This window comes from Nymphaea colorata, chromosome 4 (assembly GCF_008831285.2).
Source record: "Nymphaea colorata isolate Beijing-Zhang1983 chromosome 4, ASM883128v2, whole genome shotgun sequence".
In the NCBI taxonomy this organism is placed as follows: Eukaryota; Viridiplantae; Streptophyta; class Magnoliopsida; order Nymphaeales; family Nymphaeaceae; genus Nymphaea; species Nymphaea colorata.
This window is the reverse complement of record NC_045141.1, coordinates 25,017,035-25,038,748: the sequence shown is the minus strand read 5'-3', so window position 1 is coordinate 25,038,748 and position 21,714 is coordinate 25,017,035. Positions and strand designations below refer to the sequence as shown.

General features: G+C 37.2%; 1 protein-coding gene across 15 annotated transcripts; it reads left to right on the top strand.

The window, feature by feature from the left end:
- The first annotated feature begins 435 nt into the window (after positions 1-435).
- On the top strand, positions 436-21,314 carry LOC116252496 (PHD finger protein ING1). 15 transcript variants are annotated; one of them, XM_050077635.1, is made up of 8 exons: positions 436-557; positions 14,214-14,285; positions 15,935-16,122; positions 17,162-17,225; positions 17,373-17,469; positions 20,328-20,457; positions 20,535-20,681; positions 20,775-21,314. In XM_050077635.1, exons 1-7 carry the CDS (start codon positions 530-532, stop codon positions 20,643-20,645), a joined length of 690 nt encoding a protein of 229 aa, XP_049933592.1. In that variant the 5' UTR covers positions 436-529; the 3' UTR covers positions 20,646-20,681; positions 20,775-21,314. The 15 variants fall into 15 exon arrangements, with proteins under 15 accessions (XP_049933592.1, XP_049933591.1, XP_049933587.1 ...); XM_050077634.1 differs by having other exon boundaries at positions 15,932-16,122; XM_050077630.1 differs by lacking the exons at positions 14,214-14,285; positions 15,935-16,122; positions 17,162-17,225; ... (2 more) ...; positions 20,535-20,681; positions 20,775-21,314 and adding exons at positions 5,203-5,275; positions 5,589-5,733; positions 5,860-5,994; ... (2 more) ...; positions 7,497-7,545; positions 7,760-9,125 and having other exon boundaries at positions 456-557.
- Positions 21,315-21,714: the final 400 nt, after the last annotated feature.

Sequence of the window (21,714 nt, the reverse complement as noted above, 5' to 3'; positions counted from 1 at the left end):
CCTTTTCTTCTGTGCGTTGGGGAAACAACTAAAATAACAAGAATATTGAAATTTTATGCCTCCATGCGTATTCGTAATGAGACGTCCATCCTTTAGAAGATGAACATTATATTATTACCGCATACTTGTTTAAAAACTGACATGTTTTCATTTTAAAAAACAGTGGAATGTTTTTGTTATTAAATTTAAAAATGATATTCATAATCATATTATGTTTCTTGTAACAAAAACAATGTCATTTTTTTAGATCTCACAACAGATGTTACCCGTTTTAGCTTTTCCAAGAAAAGTAGGCATTTTCTACAAGCCCCTCTTCAGACATAAGCTTACTCACGTCAGATTCAAATCGAGGAATCTGAGCCGGGTCAAAGTAATGAACTGGAACCGAAATTCGAATATCGGGTCACACATGTTTACCCAGTTTTGCCGTCTCTCTCTCTCTCTCACGTGCCAATATAAAGGGTTAGGGCGGGAAGGTTCCGCGTCGGAGGGAAGAGCAATTTGAAAAGCCCAAAAGTGCAGGAGGGAAATGGCGTTCCTCGACGACTTTTTGGCGCGTAAGTTCTCTCTTTCTTTTCTTCTTCGATCGATCGAACGGTCTCACTTTCGTTTCAATCTCAATTAACCCTAATGCATGCCCTAGAATTCTGGTCGGATTAGAAAATCTCCGGTTAATTTGGTCTCGTCTAACCTAAGTTTGTGTCTGCTTCCTCGTTTCGTGTCATTTACACCTTAGGGCTAGATTGGGCGAGATTGTCTTTTTGTAATCGTGATTTTATTTTTATAATTTTGTGAAAGTTCTGGAACCGTAATTTTGATGAAATTTTGCAATCTTAACCATTTCTCTTCCGCGCATGTCGTGTTCTTTTGATTTGTTTTACTTTTTGTCTTGTGACTGTCGCGCTTAGTTCCTGGTAATCCTGGTGTAGAAAGCACGGATGATGTGCGCCTCGTTCTTACCCGTGTGCCAGTTAGTTTGTGAGTCCTTATTACCTAGTATTTACAAAGATTCCGTGAAAAACATAAACAAAATGTCCTTTTCTACGTGAATATTTGTGCATTCATCTTCGAAGCCATTTTGTTCTTTATCAGCAGTCGATTTCTTGTGAGCATGTCAAATAGTTCACTCTTCTCTTCGTTCTTGTCGTTGGTTGGTTATTTTATTTGGTTGTGATGCTTTTTTGTGGTTAATGGAATTGGTTGAAGTGAACTTCAATCGTGATGATATAGGTTGTACCCTGTCCATTGCTGGGATGCTGTTTGCAAGTGGGAATTAAAAAACACAAAAGATTTCTTTAGATAGAGTAATAAATCAATGCAAACAAAGAGGTCTTTAGATAGAGTGATAAATCCATTTGCGTCTTCATCTTTCCAGTTTATGCCCCTTATTGTTGTTGATTTACTAATTGCTTCCTTTTCTGCATCTTTTTCTGTTTCTATTGGAATTTCATGATGAAGCTCAAGATATTTGTTGGAAGGTTCGCACTTGAAACTTAAATTTTTGCAGAGATGTGAAGGGAACTTGTGCCAAGTATACATATTGAATTACAAGTGGCAGCCGTTAGTATAAAATCCACTCCTCTTCTTTTCACTTTCAGAAATTTAGTAGAAATAACTCTTTGCAAATGTATATAATAGAAGTGAAAATAGATTTACGAGTTACTTTATTCCATACGTATGGTGAACTCAATGTGTATGTTCTGTCAACACAGCGATGTGGCTGCTTGCACTGGCTCCCAAGAGAACCCATTGCCAGCGTATGTAAAGCACCAGTGTATGAAGCTTCTTAATGCAGTGAAAGCAAATAGGATTGAAAAGGAAATGCAAGATGCAGAAGAAGGATATGGGGACCCACATGAAGAGGAAGAAAGTGAAGGTGAAAATGTTGACCTTGAAGAAGAAGATGTTGGTGTCAGTTTGGGAACAGATAAAGGTAAAGGCATCATGCATGAAGGTGGTTCTTTTGCAACTGCAACCAGAAAAAGAAGAGGTGCAAGTGCAAGTTTAGTTTCACGAGGAAGTAGCAGGAGTCATGGTTGTACTGGTGGTGATAGAGTACCTTCTATGAGGTCGAGTAATATGTCTGGTTCGATTAAGAATTTTTTTCCCAATTATGCTGCTGCTGGTGCTCAGCCTGAGATTCGTATAGCCATGCAATCAAAAGATATTGTTGAAGCAGCAGATGAAACCATAGGAAGGTGGTTCTATGATGCATCCATTCCCTTCAATGCAGCAAACTCTTATCATTTTCAGCCTATAGCAGATGTGATTGCTAGTGTAGGCCGAGGGTATAAAATGCCCTCTTTTCATAAATTGCGAGGTAAAATTCTCAACAATGTAGTTAGAGATGTCAAGACATATTGTGATGAACTAAAAGTGAGCTGGAAAGCTACAGGATGCAGTGTAATGGCAGATGGGTGGACAGACATCAAGAACAGAACATTGGTAAACTTTTTTGTATATTGCCCTTTTGGTACTATGTTCTTAAAATCTGTTGATTTGTCTGATACTCCTAAGACTGCTGATGTTTTGTTTGGGGTTTTTGATAAAGTTATACAAGAAGTTGGGCCTGAAAATGTTGTGCAGTTTATCACTGATAATGCAGCAAATTATAAAGCTGCAAGTGAAATGTTAGCAGCACGATATGGGACATTTTATTGGAGTCCATGTGCTGCTCATTGTGTAAATCTTATGCTCCAGGATCTAGGTGAAAGAGATGATATGAAGTTGACAGTTCATAGATGCCAAGAAATCACGAAGTTTATTTATAATCATGTTTATGTTTTGAATTTGATGAGGAAATTCACAAATGGGGCTGAATTGATTCGACCTGCACAAACACGGTTTGCTACAAATGTTTTGACTGTGCAGGGTATAGTCAAGCAAAGAACTCCTCTCAGACAGATGTTTTCAAGTGATGATTGGGCTGCATATCCACATGCCTATAAAAGAAAGGCTACGACAGTTGTGGATACCATCTTCGATGCTGACTTTTGGGAATCATGTGTGCAGTTATTGAAGATTTGTGTACCTCTAGTGAAAGTCCTCAGATTAGTTGATAGTGAAGATAGACCTTCTATTGGATATTTATATGAGTCTATGGACAGAGCCAAGGAGGCCATTAGAGATAATATGAAGGGAAAAAAGAAGTTGTACATGCCTATATGGAAGATTATAGATGAAAGGTGGTCTGGACAACTTCATCGCTCACTTCATGCAGCAGCCTACTACCTAAATCCTGCTATTAGATATCTTCCCACTTTTAAGAAGGACAAAGAGGTCGAGTATGGCATGTTGGATTGTATTGACGTATTAGTAAGTGATAGTAAAGAACAAGATGCTATCCATATGTCGATCAACAAATATGATACGGCTTCTGGTACCATGGCGAGAGACACAGCAGTTCGATGCAGGACAACTATGCGTCCAGGTATTAGAAAAAGAGACTTTATACTTTTTGTTGTTTAGCTTCTATTCTACCTTCTCATATATTTATTCTATCTCATTTTTACTTTCCATCTGTTATTAGATTTGTGGTGGGAAAGGTTTGGGTTTGATTGCCCAGAATTAAGGAAGCTTGCAATTAGAATCCTCAGCCAAACATGTAGTGCAACTGGATGTGAAAGAAATTGGAGTGTATTTCAACACATCCATAGTAAAAAGAGGAATAGGCTGGAACATAAAAGGTTGAATGACCTTGTTTATGTTCGTTATAATATGAAGTTGAGACAAAGGTAAACATTTGTATTTTGTTATACAAAATAGCAAATTCTAATATATATTTTAATTTCTAACAATTTGTTAAATTTTTCTCTTGTTAGGCAACTAGAAACAACATCTACGAGGAAGCATCACACTCAATATGATCCTATCTTCATTGACCATTTTGATATATTAGATTCTTGGGTTGAAGAAGAACCATCTGCAATACTTGATGAGGACGATCTTGATTTTTTGAACGTTGAAGGAACAACAGAGATTATTGAAGAAGGAGAGGCTAGGGGGGAGCAATGGAATGTTGGTGACATTCCATTTGCAACAGAGGGGATAGAAGAAGCACTTAATGAAGAAAATGAAGATGATGATGAAGAATGAAGATGATGATGTAGATGACGATTGATGAGGCTTTTTGTTTTGAGTTCTGAAAACTATGTCAATATGTTTTGAGTTTTGACTTTTGAACTTATGAATTGTGATGTAATTGAATACTCTTAGGCTGCTTAGTATGTTATTTTGATTTTTGAATGTTTGATTTTTTATTTTAGAATGTGTTGTTCATATGCACTTCATAGTTCATACTTCATATACATGAATGATGAATGTTCCTTTAAATACATTTTTCTTGATTTTTTCTGTTTTTTACTAGTTTTTCGGATTTTTTAGAATTTTTCTGATTTTTTTCTATTTTTTATAATATTTTAATATTATTTACAAATTAAAAAATTAATTTTACGATACGTTACGATACATTTATGATACGTTACGATACGGCGTATAGGTCGGCCCGACCAATACATGATACGATACGGCAGTGATAACATTGCAGTGTCAAGCCATCTTACTGTTATTTGGATGACCTCCAAGTTTGAGTTTGTGCACAACTTCACTTTTTTTTGGTTTCTGCAGGCTGTTAAAGCTGTCTATATTTTATGAGTTTTATGATCTTTGAAGTGGTGCCAACCGTTGTCACAAATATCGTTTCATGTGATTTATGTCTTAGGGGGAGATTGCCTTTTTGTACTCGTGATTTTGTTTTTATAATTTTGTGAAAGTTCTGGAACCTTAATTTTGATGAAACTTTGTAATCTTAACCATTTCTCTTGCGTGCATGTACTGTTCTTTTGTTTTATTTTATTTCTTCTGACTGTCGCGCTTAGTTCCTGACTTCCTGTAATCCTAGTGTACAAAGTACGGAAGGTATTCTTCGTTCTGTACCCATATTCATGCCAGTCAGTTTGTGAGTCCTTGTTACCTAGTAACTAAAAAATTCTGTGAAAAACGTAAACAACATGTCCTTTTTTATGTGAAATTGTTCGTTTCATTCATTTTCGAAGCTGTTTTATTCTTTATCAGCAGGTATTTTGCTTTGCAATTAGTTGCATGATGCGATTTCTTGTAAGCATGTCAAACAGTTCACTCTTCTCTTGGTTCTTGTCGTTGGTTGGTTGTTTATTTGTTTGTGATGCTTTTTTGTGGTTGAAGGAATTGGTTGAAGTTTGACCACCCTAATCTGGCAACTGCCAAAAATGAGCCATCATTAAACATTGGAGCATAGGTGCGTATTCTTGACATAGCAACCTGTATGGCATTGGCAATAAGGGTGTGGTTTGATAATACGCCAATTTTGGCAAGGTTGAAAAGATTGAGAAAGTCAGCCACCGACAGTATTGCATGTCTGGTATTTCTCAAGGTTGTGTTTGTAGGCATTATTGGAAGCATATATCTGCGTTTTCTTGTGTTGCAATCAAACTTGTCTGAATGAAGTTCCATGGTCATGACATTGTCATATTTTTTTAGTTTACAAAGTAATTGATTATCCATCAATATTTCTTATGTCTGCCTCTTATTTCTTTGTCTGGTTCCTGTAGAATGAGGAATAAGAACAAGAGAGTACGTTTTGCGGAAGCTGATAGTGTTGGTTCACCACGTTGTGAATCTTATGCCTGTGAAATGGTCAACAATGTAAAGACACCTGTGGAGTGTATGTGTTCTATATATGCTGCCAATGAGCTGGTTGGGCATTTACATGAATTTCCTAGTTTCATTTTTGTGTTTCAGCAAAAATAGGCTATTTGTAGTTGATTTTCACCTATGGTGGCTTCCTTTTCAAGTTCTAATTTAGTGGAAGCTTGTTTGTAGTGGAGAGGCCAAAGACTTCTGAGTACAAATTCTATAGAAAAGCACTGGAAGAGGTTTGCCACAGTTTTTGCTGTAATGAAGGACCAGGGAAAGAAGATTCATGTGCCAAAATGGAAGAGAAGAAACATAGTAAAGGTACATTATGGAATCTGGTTAATTTTATATGTGGGTCCATGGTCTCGCTTGGTAGCATATTCTTGAGAATATACAGCTCTGTTTAAGGTTAGTTGTTCTTTGCAACCGTCCAAGCTGGATCTCTGTTGGATAAGTAATCTTGATTCTTAACTGGATCCAACTTGGAAGCACATTGTCCATTTTGTTATCTGGTTTTCTGCATCTCATTAAGCTATGCTGGTTACAGGACGTTCAGGCTGAATCTGTGTACGCCACCAGCTTTGTGATTTTTTAAGACAGATAGGTTGCAATTGTCAAGGATTTATTTATTTATATTGAACCTGTCCGAGTAGTACATTTTCTTACTGGAAAGTAGTTGATGGTCCAAGTCCAACTGCTAATGACTCACAGTGATGACCTACGTATTTCGATTGGTATTGATTCTTGAACATGTCTCTGTCATTGTCATTGCAGAGATAAGCCGTAGCTCCTGGAGCCGGCATTGGGAGCAGAGATCATTGCTGCCTACAGGAAATTTTTCTCCCTTGTGTCAAAGTGCCAGTCCATATGCGTCACAGATTCCAGCTTCAATAGGCTTAAACCTTTGTGCTACGGAACCAAGGTGGCCATTCATCAGTGTACGTGTTCCACAAAATTTAGCTTCAAAGGATACTGACGTTCATGAGATTACACCAAATAGTCCAAGCACCGTCTCACAGGTTCCAAAAATTGTAACTTCAAGAGAGTCAGGTATTTCTGCTGTCCAGGTCTTAATAAATTTGAAAGGTGGACTGAATTTTAGGTTCTAGGGTTATTAATGTCAATGTTGATTTAAGAAGGAATGAAATTGAGCACATTTATGGTTTATATAAGGAATAAAAAAGAAAAAGGAGGCTCATGGTGATTATGGAAAGGGCATTCACTTGTTGAATGTTTCTCTTATTAGGATAGCTTCAAGCCTTCAGCTATGATGATGTCACAAGCAAGCCATGTTTATGAATCTGATACTGTTAAGGTTCTGATGGTAGATTGCTATGAATGTAGCCATATGTTTTTTTTTTTTTTTTTGTGATGAGCATACATAGCAATGATATGAATCCAAGATTGGTTTGTTTGTGTACAGAATAGGGGAGCCTCAAGCACATTATATTTCTGCACTCGCAATTATCAAGGGCAAGCTTACTATACCATGTGTCACGTGTAGCTCTATTTGCTTAAATATCTTCTAAATTCTAATTACTTAAGAGAACATCTACCTTTTTACGGTAATGTTTGGAGAAAAAAATAATTACACACAATATGGAGGGTATACCTGACAATAAATGAAATTTTCCATTCTTCAGGGGTGCAATATCCACAGGGGCAAGTCTTTTCAATTAAACGGCAAAGGTTACGTGAATTAGCTGCAAGCACATTGTCCCTTTGTTTGGATGATTTCCTTTTGCTTGGGTAAGATATGTCTGCTAAGGCCTTTAAAACTTTTCTCTAAACTTGGACATGTTTTCAATGAGACATTTTTTCAGACCAGAAGCAATTCCGAGGCTCCTTGAGCGGATTGGAATTCAAAAAGATGTAAGCCATGCTTCTCGCCCCCCACTGCAATACACACACAACCCCTTTCAGTTTATTGTTAGAACGTCTAAAGAAGGTTAACACTCCCAAACCCTTCCAGTCATCATGAAACCGCTAAGGAAACTCTTAAATGTGTTCTTGAGGTTTTATTTATGACAACGTCTCTTGATAATTCTTGTCCCTGTCCGCTGATTTGAATTTAAACATTTTGCAGGGCGTGTCCAACACAAGGATGTTAAGTTCCATTTCAAACAAAAAACATTTCAATGGTGATAATACAAATTCAGATGACTATGTTATAGATAGGTCCAGGAGTTCAATCCCAAAACATTTTTACGATAACGACCTATCCAGAAGTTTCAATGTTAGAGACACTTATTATAGTGAATTGGGTTCACCTACTCTTCAGGGCAAGGATTCAGCGATTCCAATTTTTTTTTCATCCTCTGGCAGTTTAGTTCCACCAATGGTAAGTACTGGTTCTAGTTTAGGCTGGCCAGCTTTCTTTACTTGGAACGCTGAAGAACTATGCAATGGACAATACAGGGTAGATGAAATGATGTTAGATTCTATAAGGTGCGCATCAGATCATAAATTGCTTGGTGTATGTGAACCATTCCATGTTACAAGGCCCACCATGGATTGCAGTGGAATGTTCACAGAAATTGTATGTCCTAGAAGATCCAAGTATTATACTTCGACTGACATGCCATCTGATTTTGCGTTACTGGACTGCAAAAATCGACCTTATGTTCATTGCCGCTATCTAAATGAGCCACTCCTTGAAAATGACACATACAATCATGAAGAGATGGACAACAAAGAGATCAGTAATGGTCTGGAAAAACTAGATTCTAGGAGCTACTGTAGGCACTTGCTTTTGGACAGCAACTATAGGAAAGAAGCACCCGATGAATTGGTTCCAAAATCCAGTATTGCTCTTATGGCATCAGAATCATTTCCCTTTCAGAATCAAAGTTACACTTTACAACCGGGATTGTTACCTGGAATAATAAGGTCACGTGATTCTCACTCGAGTTATAACATGGTGAGACCTTGGGCAGAACACCTTGTCGAAGATGATAATTTTCAGTATGATGAAGAATCGTCCTTCAAATGCTCTGTTGAAAAGTGTCACTATCTTCCTCAGCTGGAAAGTCATGACTCAATCAGACCTTATGATGGGAGCAATGTGTTGCTGTATACTAGAAAGCATATGTCCGACGATGTGCTATGTGCTAGCTGGAAATATCTATTGCCTTCCCCTGGGGTGAGTTCAGATGTGAAGAATCCATTGACACTAGATTACTCACTCTTAACGAGCTTTTGTGATCAAGTGATATAGGTTTGGATCTCAGTGAACAAGCCAAGTTAGGTTAATTTCGCAAAACTTAATGAACTGCTTGTTGCTTCAACAATCTTGGAGAATGAAGTTGACATCATTAGATTCTGTTATGTTGCTCTAAGATATTTCTCGTTCATTCAGCTGGACCATCTTCAGGATCTAGTACATACTTTCCAACTTAATGAGAAAATCTGTGAAGAACGTGGACAGTCGAAGGTAAACCATGAAATGGATAACAGCAGTTACTTTTTGTAAAAGCATAGGTTTGATAGCGAGCATCCATGTTTCAAACGCTTCAGTGCGAGAAGCAATCTTTTCCTGCTCTTGGTGTCATTTTGGTTAATCTTTGGAAAGAAATATTTTATAGCAAACCTGTTTTAACAACTAGACACAGGACTACAGGAGTACACGCACGCACACACACGTGCATGTGCGTACACGTGTACAACGGCCAACAAGGTGGATTTTTCACAAAAAGGTTGCATTAGAAGCTTCCTCGATGTTGATCCAACTATTGAATTGTGATCAGGTCGTTGGAAGACCCACTATTGAATTGATATCAGTTCACTTAATACTTCATGGGGTGAAAAGTATTGTGGGCTTCTATTCTTCATGACATTATACACCAACCTAGAAGCATGTATCCTGTCTCACTGACAGGGTAGACTAATATGTGACTAGATTTGCCTCCCGAGTCCCTACCATTAGATAATCCATGAAGTTGTATGTCCTTCAAATCTTTCACGCCAATGGGGGGTGTATCGTTAGCGGCCCCATGTCAGTCTGAGGATCATGTGAATATGTGAATGGTTTTGGCACTTCGAATGTTGTATTATTTAGCATGGTTTAGCAACACCTTTTTTGGATATATGCTTTGTGCTTTAAAGATCAGTGCGGTATATTTTCTGGAATAACCGTTTGCCTCCCTCGTCCCTACCATTAGATAATCCATGAAGTATGTCCTTGAGATCTTTCACGCCAATGTGGGATATCGTTAGCGGTCCCATGTCAGTCTGAGGAAAATGTGAATATGTGAATGGTTTTGGCACTTCGAAAGTTGTATTGTTTAGCATGGTTTAGTAACACCTTCTTTGGATATATGCTTTGTGCTTTAAAAATCAGTGCGGTATATTTTCTGGAATAACCTTTTTCGCAAATATTGTGTCTATTTGGAAAAAAAGGGCAATTTTTTTAGGTCACGCCTGGCAGTTGGCACTAGCAATATCGATCATATTCGCTGTAATGTTGAATAATCATGAAAATAGATTTTCTGAATGCCGCCTCTGTAAGTTTCAAGGGAATTCTTCGTGTTCTTTTCTGGAGTGAGTGATGGGTTTCCGTTCGGGTCCATTTCAGGTGACTACTCTTACTATACACTTAAGCTTAGGTTCTTATCCAAACTAAGGTTAAATGAGTGCTATTGAATAAGCCTAGGCATCGGCTCGACTCGATGAAAAGTCGGGCTCGGGTTGGCCCGACACCCGAAACTTGGGCTTAAGCTCGGTCCGATTAAATTATAAAATCTATATTTTTAACATTAAATAACATATAAATATTGGATATCATTATAAAATATTATAATTATATATATAAATAATAAAATATATATTAAAAAACTGTTATCTAGCCCACTCTGGCTTAGGGGCCGGCCTGATAATATTTTGGGCTGGCCCTGTGCCCTTTTTCTCGGGCTCAAGTTGGGCCGAGTACCTGCCGACAGCTCGGCCCAGTGACCAGCTTACTATTGAAGAAGGCATGAGATGAAGATTAAGATGTAATTTTGAAAGGAGACACAACACGCCCCTATATATAGTTTGTTTATATTTGGATATGCTTTCATGCTATGGGTACTCGTACTTACGTGCATTGTACGTTCTCTCTCTCTCTCCATGATATATTTGATAGAAATGATGTCAATTTAATTTTGTAGACACTAGGTACAAAGTCATAAATGCCAATTATTTACAACACTAAGTTAACTAAGCCAAGTTTCAGTGGTTGTTCAAGGCAATAAGGTAATAGGCTGGACTTTATATTGTTGACTTCTCTCTCTCTCTCTCAAAGTAGCTTTCCTTTTTGTTATGACACAAAAATACATACTTGTACAATGAGATTTAGGGGGCCTTTGGTTATGAAAACAGTTTGCTTTTGTTCCATGAATCTATCTAACACATTACGATAGATTCATAAAGTATACTATATAACACAATTCTCCATCAATCTGGCCTGCACTTGATTTTATCCAAAAATCTAAGGTACAATAATTTATCCTAATATTTGGAACAGATTCCTAGAGCAATAACAAAATATTAATGTTGCCAAACGGCTCCTTCCATTGACTGCATTCTAGATAGCACAAATTTTTGGCATATATAGACATGCACTTTGTCGCCCATAAATAATTTGGCATAGATAGGAAGTGATTTTCATGGATGTTGAATCTCAACTACCTTCATGACAGATGATGCCCCATCCTCTACACCAAAGTCTCCTTGAATACTTAAGTGCTAACCTCTCTCCTACATTTTCTCTCATCTCTTCCTCTACTTGTATTAGCTTAGCGTACGAAGGTAATCTAATGTACTTTCCTTTCAAGGCATCTGGATCTTGCTTTGTAATGGTTCCCTACATGAATGATTGCACCAGGTCTTGCTTTAAAGTTCAAAAATGATTTCCCGCATACCATGAAAATGAATTATGTAATATCTTATTTGGTTGCCCAAGAAGCAATATGAATTACTCCTTTGGGTATATTGATAAGCATATATTGATAACTAAATTCAATTGGCTAAGCTACCTCCTAAAGCCGTATATGAAAATTTTTATTACATTTCTTTAACAAACAGAAAAAAAAGATGCTAAAGATTTGGGCAAATAACAAATCAATACTTAACTTTCGAACTCAATTTTGAGATAAATTTTTCTAGATGTACTTGTTAAAAGTAACAGGAAGTTTTTTGTCATAAAATGGAAAAAAAAAAGTTGAACGCCTTTGCCGACTTTCAATAGTTGAATGGTAATTTGTTATTTGCCCAAACTTATATTTTCTTATGTGTCACAGCCATCTTTTTCGGTCTCATATAGTCTCAGATCGTATAGTGGTTTCCAAAATGTTTTCAATTTTTAAATGTTTATCATTTTTATATTTTTGCATTCATTTCTGTGATAAATGTTTTTTTAATATTTTTTGCTCACTCAAAGCCAATTCAGCCGAATAAGTGAATCCACGGATTACCCAAACCGACAACTTCACTGGTTCGATTCAATAAACAATTTTAACATGGGTCTGTGTCAGGACCATTCGGACCCTGATCAGGATCTCGGATTCTGTGATGCATTTCACCCGTTCTAGCTTCTCCAAGAAAAGTAGGCATTTTCTACACGCCTCTCTTCAGACATAAGCTTACTCACGTCAAATTCAAATCGAGGAATCTAAGCCGGGTCAATGTAATGAACTGAATCCGAAATTCGAATATCGGGTCACACATGTTTACCTGTTTCCGTCCGAACCCGGAAATCCGAAGCGGAGAATTTTGTTAAAGTTCATAAAGATAAGGATATAGTGGTCAATTACGCCAATAACCCGCTTTAAAATAAGTGCGACCTCTAACGGGTTTTGGCTTTGCCGTCCCCCCACCCCCGCGCTCTCTCTCTCTCTCTCTCTCTCACTCACTCACGTGCCAATATAAAGGGTTAGGGCGGGAACGTTTCGCGTCGGAGGGGAGAGATATTCGAAAATCCCGAAAGTGCAGGAGGGAAATGGCGTTCCTCGACGACTTTTTGGCGCGTAAGTTCTCTCTTTCTTTTCTTCTTCGATCGATCGAACTGTCTCACTTTCGTTTCAATCTCAATTAACCCTAATGCATGCCCTAGAATTCTGGTCGGATTAGAAAATCTCCGGTTAATTTGGTCTCGTCTAACCTAAGTTTGTGTCTGCTTCCTCGTTTCGTGTCATTTACACCTTAGGGCTAGATTGGGCGAGATTGTCTTTTTGTAATCGTGATTTTATTTTTATAATTTTGTGAAAGTTCTGGAACCGTAATTTTGATGAAATTTTGCAATCTTAACCATTTCTCTTGCGCGCATGTCGTGTTCTTTTGATTTGTTTTATTTTATGTCTTCTGACTGTCACGCTTAGTTCCTGGTAATCCTGGTGAAGAAAGTACGGATGGTGTGCGCCTCGTTCTGTACCCGTGTTCATGCCAGTTAGTTTGTGAGTCCTTATTACCTAGTATTTACAAAGATTCCGTGAAAAACGTAAACAAAATGTCCTTTTCTACGTGAAATTATTTGTGCATTCATATTCGAAGCCATTTTGTTCTTTATCAGCAGGCATTTTGCTTTGCAATTAGTTGCATGATGCGAGTCCTTGTGAGCATGTCAAATAGTTCACTCTTCTCTTCGTTCTTGTCGTTGCTTGGTTATTTTATTTGGTTGTGATGCTTTTTTGTGGTTAATGGAATTGGTTGAAGTAAAGACTTCAATCGTAATGATATAGGTTGTACCCCGTCCATTGATGGGATGCTGTTTGCAAGTGGGAATTAGAAAACACAAAAGATTTTTTTAGATAGGGTGATAAATCAATGCAAACAAAGAGGTCTTTTACAAGTATGCAAGATTTAGATATGATCTTTATAAATTAGATGATTCCAAGCATGTTGCAAGTCCAATTACACTTAGTACTGCTATGGCCTGTCAAGGCTTCTTGACGTATGCATTTCCATCGGTGATTGTCAGGCTGTGTCCTATTTCAGTTGGCATTTTGTTAACGCCACAAAAAATTTCCTTTTCTAGCTTCACATATTACTACTATGTGTGAGTATAAAGATGTATGGATTGCTATTCCGGTGGTAGTTCTTGATCGTTTGCTTGCTTTATAATAAAGAAGAAATCTATTCATATGGTGTTTTTGATTCATTATATCCATTTGCCTCTTCATTCTTTCCAGTTTATGGCCCTGATTGTTGTTGATTTACCAATTGCTTCTTTTATGATGAAGCAAGATATTTGTTGGAAGGCTAGCACTTGAAAATTAAATTTTTGAAGAGATGCGAAGGGAACTTGTTCCAAGTATACATATTGAATTACAAGTGGCAGTCGTTAGTATAAAATCCACTCCTCTTCTTTTATCACTTTCAGAAATTTAGTAGAAATAACTTCTTTGCAAATGTATATAGTAGAAATAAAAAAAGATTTACGAGTTACATTATTCCATACGTATGCTGAACTCAATGTGTATGTTCTGTCAAGCCATCTTACTGTTATTTGAATGACCTCCAAGTTTGAGTTAGTGCACAACTTCACTTCTTTTTGGTAATTGCAGGTATTGATTCTTTACCTCAGGAGCTTTACTGTAAATACTCTTTGATGCGAAACTTGGATAAAACCTTGCAAGGTATGTTATGTCTTGGTAAAGCTGTCTATATTTTATGAGTTTTATGATCTTTGAAGTGGTGCCAACTGTTGTCAGAAATATCGTTTTTGGGTAAAAAAACAGTGAGATTTTTCTTGGATATAATATTGCAAAGTTGTTTTTCTCGGAAATCTTTTGGCAAATTTTAAAAAGGTTAAACAACTAAAACTAAAATGTGAAAATAAAAATATGATATGTAAAGAATGTCAAAAATGTGAAGAAAATGTGAAAAGAACTCAAAAAATGAAAAGTCAAAAAAAGGAACAAAACATGTTTTTTTGTGTTTTTTCATTTTAGTGTTTTTTTTTCAAGAAAACGTGTTTTTCCAATTTTTAGCTGACTTGTTTTTAACATTTTTCTTGTGTTTTTTTTTTGGAATAAAGCGCGTTTTCTGCGACGTACCAAGTCCTTTTTCTTAATGGATGTTACATTTTTTGCTTTTCGCATTCTGATGTCTCAAAGGTTGATTGTTGCTGTTAGGTTTTTTTCTTTTGAAATATCAAAATTCATTATGTTTGATGTTTTTTGTAAGACAATAAAATTTCAACATGTGCTTTATGGTCTTGGACATTTATATTTAACCTTTTCTTTTTGTGGGCAGTTTGTGTTTGTTGAATTGTTTTTACATGGAATGCTATGTCACATAGTCACAGCCACAGGTATCAGTGTCGGTAAGGGTATAGGTGCATAGTGCTTTTAAAAAATTTGGGTAGGAGGCCACAGTCTCTCTCTCTCTCTCTCACACACACACACACACACACACACAAAAAGAAGGTTTATTAAAGAAAACTATGTCGTCAAAAAAGAAAATTTATTAAAGAAAACTATGTTGTCGGAAATTCGCTAGTCCTGGGATAATCTTGCTAGACAATCTTGCTGAATAGGTGGAGTTAGACCACACAGAACATGAACAACCCTTCAGGTTTCATTTAATAGTCTTATATCTTAAATCCGAGGCTGCATAAAAAGGTGTGTTTTGAGAAATCCTTAGTTTAATGAAACCTAGAATCTTAGTAGCATGGATTTTAAGTCCATGCTACATGTTAAAATAATAAAAACCATTCTTTGAAGGTTGGATTGGTTTTTTTTTTTTTGGGGGGTGGGGGGGGGGGGTGTGGGAGGTGTCTGAACTTAAATCCGTGGATTTGGGATCCTAGGATCTTAGATCACTGCGGATCTGAGATCCACGGTAAAACAAAGACAACCTTAGTGTCTATCAAGGGCTCTTGATTTCCATAGTATATGCATGATGGTTCCCAACCATACCTGTGTCTACATGGGTACCTGACCCAAATAAAGGTACCTGAGTGACAGAGATTGAATGTAATGAACAAGCTTTCAAGTTTGAAGGTGATGTCTTGAACATGGACACCACATGCACTTATGCACAAACATAACTAGTTATTCTTCGACAGTGTTGTTAAAGGGTCATATCTTTTGTTTACTCTGGTTGTGGGCCTACATCCATTGTTTAGAATATGATGCCAGGCCTTGTTTTGCTACAGACGTCATTTTCTTTTCTCCAACGTTTTATCGCTCTTGATCTTGGGTACAAGATTTGGATTGTATATTTCCATGGTTGGCTCATTTTATATATTGATCATGTGATATTCTATTTTCCTTTATAGCAGCACTTCAACGAAAAAATGAACAGCGATGTGAACGTGAAGTAGAAGAAATCCGCCGGGGAGTTGAATCAGGAAATATAACACCTGATACTTCTCATATTAGATTCTCAAATGAGGCCCTTGATGAGCAGAAGCGCTGTATGACAATTGCTGATGAAAAGGTTTCTTTAGCACAGAAGGCCTATAATATGGTAAATTATTTGGAGGTCTAGTTGTAAATTGGACTTTACACAGTTTTAGCATATATTCTACATGTAATGTGCTAATAGGATCTTCAAGTTGCATGATAATCTTAGACATTGAAGTACCTGCCTGTAAAGCTAAGTCACACGGGGGCGGTAAATATGGTGGCGCACCCGCGTCGACTCGGGTGTGGCTCGACATGGCAAACCGAGTCGGGTGCTGCTGACAGCACACGTTCTTCTTTTCTTTTCTGTTTTTTTTTTTCATTTTTTTCCTTCTCCTATCTTTTCCTCTTCCTTTTTCCCTCTTCTCTCTCTCCTCTCCTATTTTATGTAATAAAACTTTGAATTTTGAATATATATATATATATATATGCTCTCGCTGCACCCCGCACCCATGTGACATGGCTCTAAAATCTAACTTAATTTATGAAAGAAAAATACCATTGATGGTCAAGGTCACAAGGGCTTGGGAGATTGATTAGGGCAATGATAGAGAACAGAAATGACATGGATAGGAGTGCAAGTAAAAACAAAAAGCGAAGATATATTGTTGTAGCAAAAAGTCCAAACTGAAGCTTATGGACTTTGAATGAAGTGGGCCCACAAAGTTAGATATAACTTATAAGTGATGTCTCAAAGTTTTTCGAGGCAGGATGTGTGCCTTACAGAGTAGCAAGTGTCCCATGTGCTACTTTATATAATTTTGATGTTGGGATGTTTAGATAAATTACGGCTTGATGGTTAAGTACTTTAGGTGTCCACCTGGTCAAGACTCGTGCGTACTTAGCCGCAATGAATATTATCTAGTTTAGGAAATGGTGACAATCTTCATTCTTCTTGCAGACAATGGGACCTCAAGTGTCAATTGAAAACTTCATACCTGTCAAATTGTGTCTCTGAAAAATATGCTTGCATGTAACGTAAAAGGGACTTGGCAAGCATCATATATATTTGCTTGTTTGCAAACTAATTTTTTTTTGTTGATATTATAATTTGCTTGAACGCACTGTCTGAAATTATATTGCTTATGCTGCTTCATTTCTAGGTGGACGCACACATTCAAGAACTGGACAAGTATTTAAAGAAGTTTGATGAAGATCTTCGGCGAGGTGCTCACTTATCATCAATTTTTCTTGCTTAATAAAGTCCAATATTTTTGTCATGTAGCTCAGCTCTTTTCATTTCCTTTGAATGTAAAGGACGTATCTAGGTCATTATGTAAATTTTTTTCTTAAACGTCTTCATGCTCGGAGCAGAGAGGGAACTAACTGGTGCCCATGTAGTGGAAGAGCATAATGTCGGGGGCAGTGTCAGATCTGGGAAGGCTGGTGAAAGTAATAGAGGACGTAAAAAGTATGTATTATCTCCACAAATTTCTTTTGAAAGTTTCTGATGGATGCCATCATTTCCTAATACTTTTCCAGTTTACTCTATTCAGACAATGTATTTATGCACCATGTTTTTTATTTTGGGGCAGCAAGGTTTGGTTTTCCTCTTGTTCATTTGTTAAACAATCAAGATGCATTCTGGCATGTATAAAATCGGTCTTTAAGTGTCTAGTTATGCTTATACTTCAAATCAAATTTGTTGTTGATCAATATAAATGAAAAAAATTTTGTGGGCATAAACTGGTTTTGAATTTGCCTAGGCTTATGAAAAGTATAAATTTTACTCTAAGGAAATCTAGACCTGGAATAGATATGTTTATGGTTGTAACTGACTTGATCTAATTGCTTTTTGCCTTGACAACTGAAAGGGAAAATCTTATTTTTTTCTGAATATGTATTTATTGTAACATGCTGTGCAGGGTTATCTTGTGGGGCTTCTGTGCTGCCAATAAATAAAATAGTTCATAAAAAAGCTACTCATGAAAGTAAAAGGAGTAGCTTCCTATCCTGTCTGTATTAATCAGTGTGAAATTAAGATAAATACCAATAGTACTACTAGATGCAGGCAAATAAAAGTTCATGCTTCTTTATACCAGCCCAGAAACCTTATGGTCGCGAATAAAAGACCAGGGACAATGCTTTTGCCATGTTTATTTGTTTCAAGTGAACTTAAGGGTTTTTCTGAACTCCATACTCTTGAGCTAGTAAGACGGAGTATGGTGGTTTTCGTCATGTTAACTCATGTTTTATACTAGCAATGATTACTTGCTTCTATTGTGGATTTCATGAAACACACAATATTAATGCGATCATATCTTACCCTTGCTAAAAACTGCCATCCATTAGTGTTGTATGAATAATGAACCCCAATGTTGGATTGAAAGAAGCTATGTTGTTAAGGCGTCGCCTAAGCGTGGACTAAGCACCAGTCCACACCTGTCGCCTAAGTCCATCACTTAAGCAATGGGTGTGGTGCTGGCGCCTTGGCTGGACTATGCGCCAACATGCCTAATCCATGGGAAGTATATGCCTGTGATTTTATAAAACATATTATATACAATCTATTATAATGTATAATATGTGTGCAATCCGAAATAATGTATATTTACGTATTGTATATTAATGTGTTATATATGTATACTAGTACAATCTGAAGCAATTTTTAAAGTGGTTTCATCTGCAGTTGAGTCTGTTATAATGTATATTATATGTACTGATTTGTACAATCTGTTATTTGTATATTATATGTTATATGTATAATCTGTTGTAACTTGTGATGTATATGTATATTATGTGTACTGATTTAATACAATTTTTGTTTGGAATTATTCAAATAAAATATTCTATAAGGTCTATAACTGATATCTATAAGAAATGCATGCACTGTGTCCAGTATGTAAACAAGAATGACGTGTCTTCTTTTGTGTAACATACTAGGCGTCAGCTAGAACAGAACAACACAGTTTCCCAGCATGTAAACAAGCTGGAAATGTACTGTTACTCTGTTATGTAAGCAAGAACAGAACAGTTTTTCATGTTTTAGCTTTACTTACAAAGTGTAATTATTCAATTAGAACAGAACAGAACATTTTTTCAAGTTTTACTTGGAATAGAAGCTTATAGTTCAGTCAGTAAGTACATAATTTTATTATGTAATGGTTAACATAACTAAAAACCCAAAAAAAAAAAAAAAGCCTACGTGCGCCTAGTCCCACCTAGGCAGCTAGGTGCTGCTGCCTTGGCCTTGACAACATAGAAGTGCTTTTGTAAGTTTCCTTAAAAAACTTCTGCTAGTTGATCTCCTAGATTACTTCCCTATTTTGGGTCTTTCATTCTGAATATGCAGTTATGCACTGCTTTCTCTATCTTCCTTAGAAGGGTGTCATAAGAACAGGAAGAGGGAAAATGATATGTTACAAGTCTAACCATTGGCAGATTTGAGCTTCATGGAAAAGTCTAATTATAAGGTATTACGTGATAACACAATGCAAGGATTGCTTTTTTGGTCTTCTGGTGGGTCGCTAAGGAATGCCTTGGTAGTTGTGTCAGTGAAATAGTTAAAGCATTAAAGGTGGTTGTGGGTTATCATGTGAACTTGATTTTTGGATGCTTGGTAACAAAAGGATTTCACAAAGTCCTGCATACTGCTTGTTTGATGATTGTTAGTTCTCTCACTTGGATGCTTCAAAAGGATGTGAACTGCTTGTTTGATAAATGTTGGTGCTGTCACTCGGTGCTTCATGTCTGTAGTGCATAGGCAGTGAAAGACGTTGACATGATTGCAGTAGTCAAAAGTGCACGTAGGCCCTAGGTCTGAAATTAAGAACATTAATTTTCTTTTTCCTCTACTTTTACCTTTCTTTGTTCCTTTTTTTCGGCTTTTTTTTCCTTTTTTCTTTCTGTTCTTCTTTCTCATCATTTTTCCTCTCTCTCTCTCTCTCTCTCTCTCTCTCTTTCATTTACTGGTTTTGGCCAGCTAGGCACTGCCTAGGCTTTTTTGGAGGTCCAGTACCCAGTGCCTTTAACTACTAAGAATGTAATGTATAGATACATATTGATGAATCTTATTAAGCCCTGTATATTATGTGTTGGGGTGAATCTCATGTATTTCACTTGCATGCTTCACGCATGTAGTTCCCACGCTGCAAAATTTTTGCATGTTTTTATGGTCATATCGGCAGCTACGTTTGAGATTTCAATGTGAAATATTTATCTTCCTTGTGATGGACCCAAATAGGATTTGGTTGGTATCCCTTTGTTATATGGTTGTTTGCATTTTACTTCTGAGTTCTGAGTCTTCTGACAGAGCGACTGTTATTACAGGTCACGTTTAACTACTGCCACAGAGGCACCTTGCATGGACCTGGAGTTGCCAGTTGATCCAAATGAACCCACATATTGTTTCTGCAACCAAGTGTCCTATGGAGAGATGGTCGCCTGTGATAATCCAGATGTATGCTTTTCTTTGCTTTCTTCCCAATTCTGAAAGATGTAAAATGCAATTATAATTTTTTGTGTGCCTTGAAACAGTGCAAGATAGAGTGGTTCCACTTTGGGTGCGTCGGACTGAGTGAGCAGCCCAAGGGAAAATGGTACTGCTCAGATTGTGCTGGAACTCAGAAGCGTCGCAAGGCAAGATGATGAGTGAGATTCTCTGTACCTTGTTTTCTTATCAAGGTTGGTTGAATTTTGCTTGTACCTTTGCTTATTATAGTGAATACATCTTGAGATTCTTGACCAAAACCAAATCTCGTCTTTTTTTTTTTTCAGTATCGGGTCGGTGCCCAACACGGGATGTACATTTTGAAAAGGAGGTTTGTCCTTCAAACGGTATTAATATGTACAACCATGCAATGCCAGCCTCCAAGAAAAGGGGTGATACTGCACTTGTGCTATCAACGTGAAGCTGTTCGTGGAAGTTGCTTTTTTCCCAAGTTCAAGCATAACAGAGAAGCGCTTTTGCACGTACACTTCGAAGAAAGGCCGGGAGACACCATCTGCACCGTTTCTGTCTTGTGGTTTGTTGTGTTCTGCATCGCAAGTTTTTGCGTTAAGGATGCATAAGTACGCGATGAACCCAAGGTCTGCATTGAGCAGTGCCACGGTTTGAAAACTATTACTGAAACTTAGGCGTCAATTTGAAAGGGCCACGTCTCTAAAAAGAATCAGAATGTTATAGCTGTTTTGAAAATAGTCGTTTCATCTTTTATTTCATTGGTAATGTAATAGAAGCTATGCTTGTAAATTTTTTGATTTTAGCTTCATGTTTCTTGATGTATATGCAGATCCAGATATTTAGATCTTGAGAAATGAGTGCTGCTAAATTATGGATCAAAAGGTACGGGAATTGAGGAGTCAGCCTTACAACACCGCCAGTTTACAATCTTTAAATCTTAAACGCCTATTCCGCTTAAACAGCGCGGTGATGCCCTTCGAGACGTTCAGATTAGAATTTTGATCTCTGGACTTGACGTAACCTATCCCTGGTTTATGCCATTATCCGGTTCATGTCATCGTAGACCTACTCGTCTCATAATCTATGCCTAATGCAGTTCCAGCTTTTCCTATTTTGCTTTGTGGGGTCTAATAAAGGCGTTTGAACGCAAAGTTTATGATCGGATCCAGGTTTTCCTACCAAGCTATACCGCATGCAACTACCACCTACTTATGTCCCGTAATTCTTCCCAAGCTATTTACATGGTGAGGTTTG

What these genes read in the sequence shown, in the direction of transcription:
- LOC116252496 (XM_050077625.1), top strand. Translation starts at nt 1,777, where the DNA reads ATGAAGCTTCTTAATGCAGTGAAAGCAAATAGGATTGAAAAGGAAATG. An exon ending in CAGGACAACTATGCGTCCAG is followed by an intron (nt 3,431 to 3,529) that starts GTATTAGAAAAA and finishes ATCTGTTATTAG; the next exon opens with ATTTGTGGTGGGAAAGGTTT. An exon ending in AATATGAAGTTGAGACAAAG is followed by an intron (nt 3,735 to 3,821) that starts GTAAACATTTGT and finishes TTCTCTTGTTAG; the next exon opens with GCAACTAGAAACAACATCTA.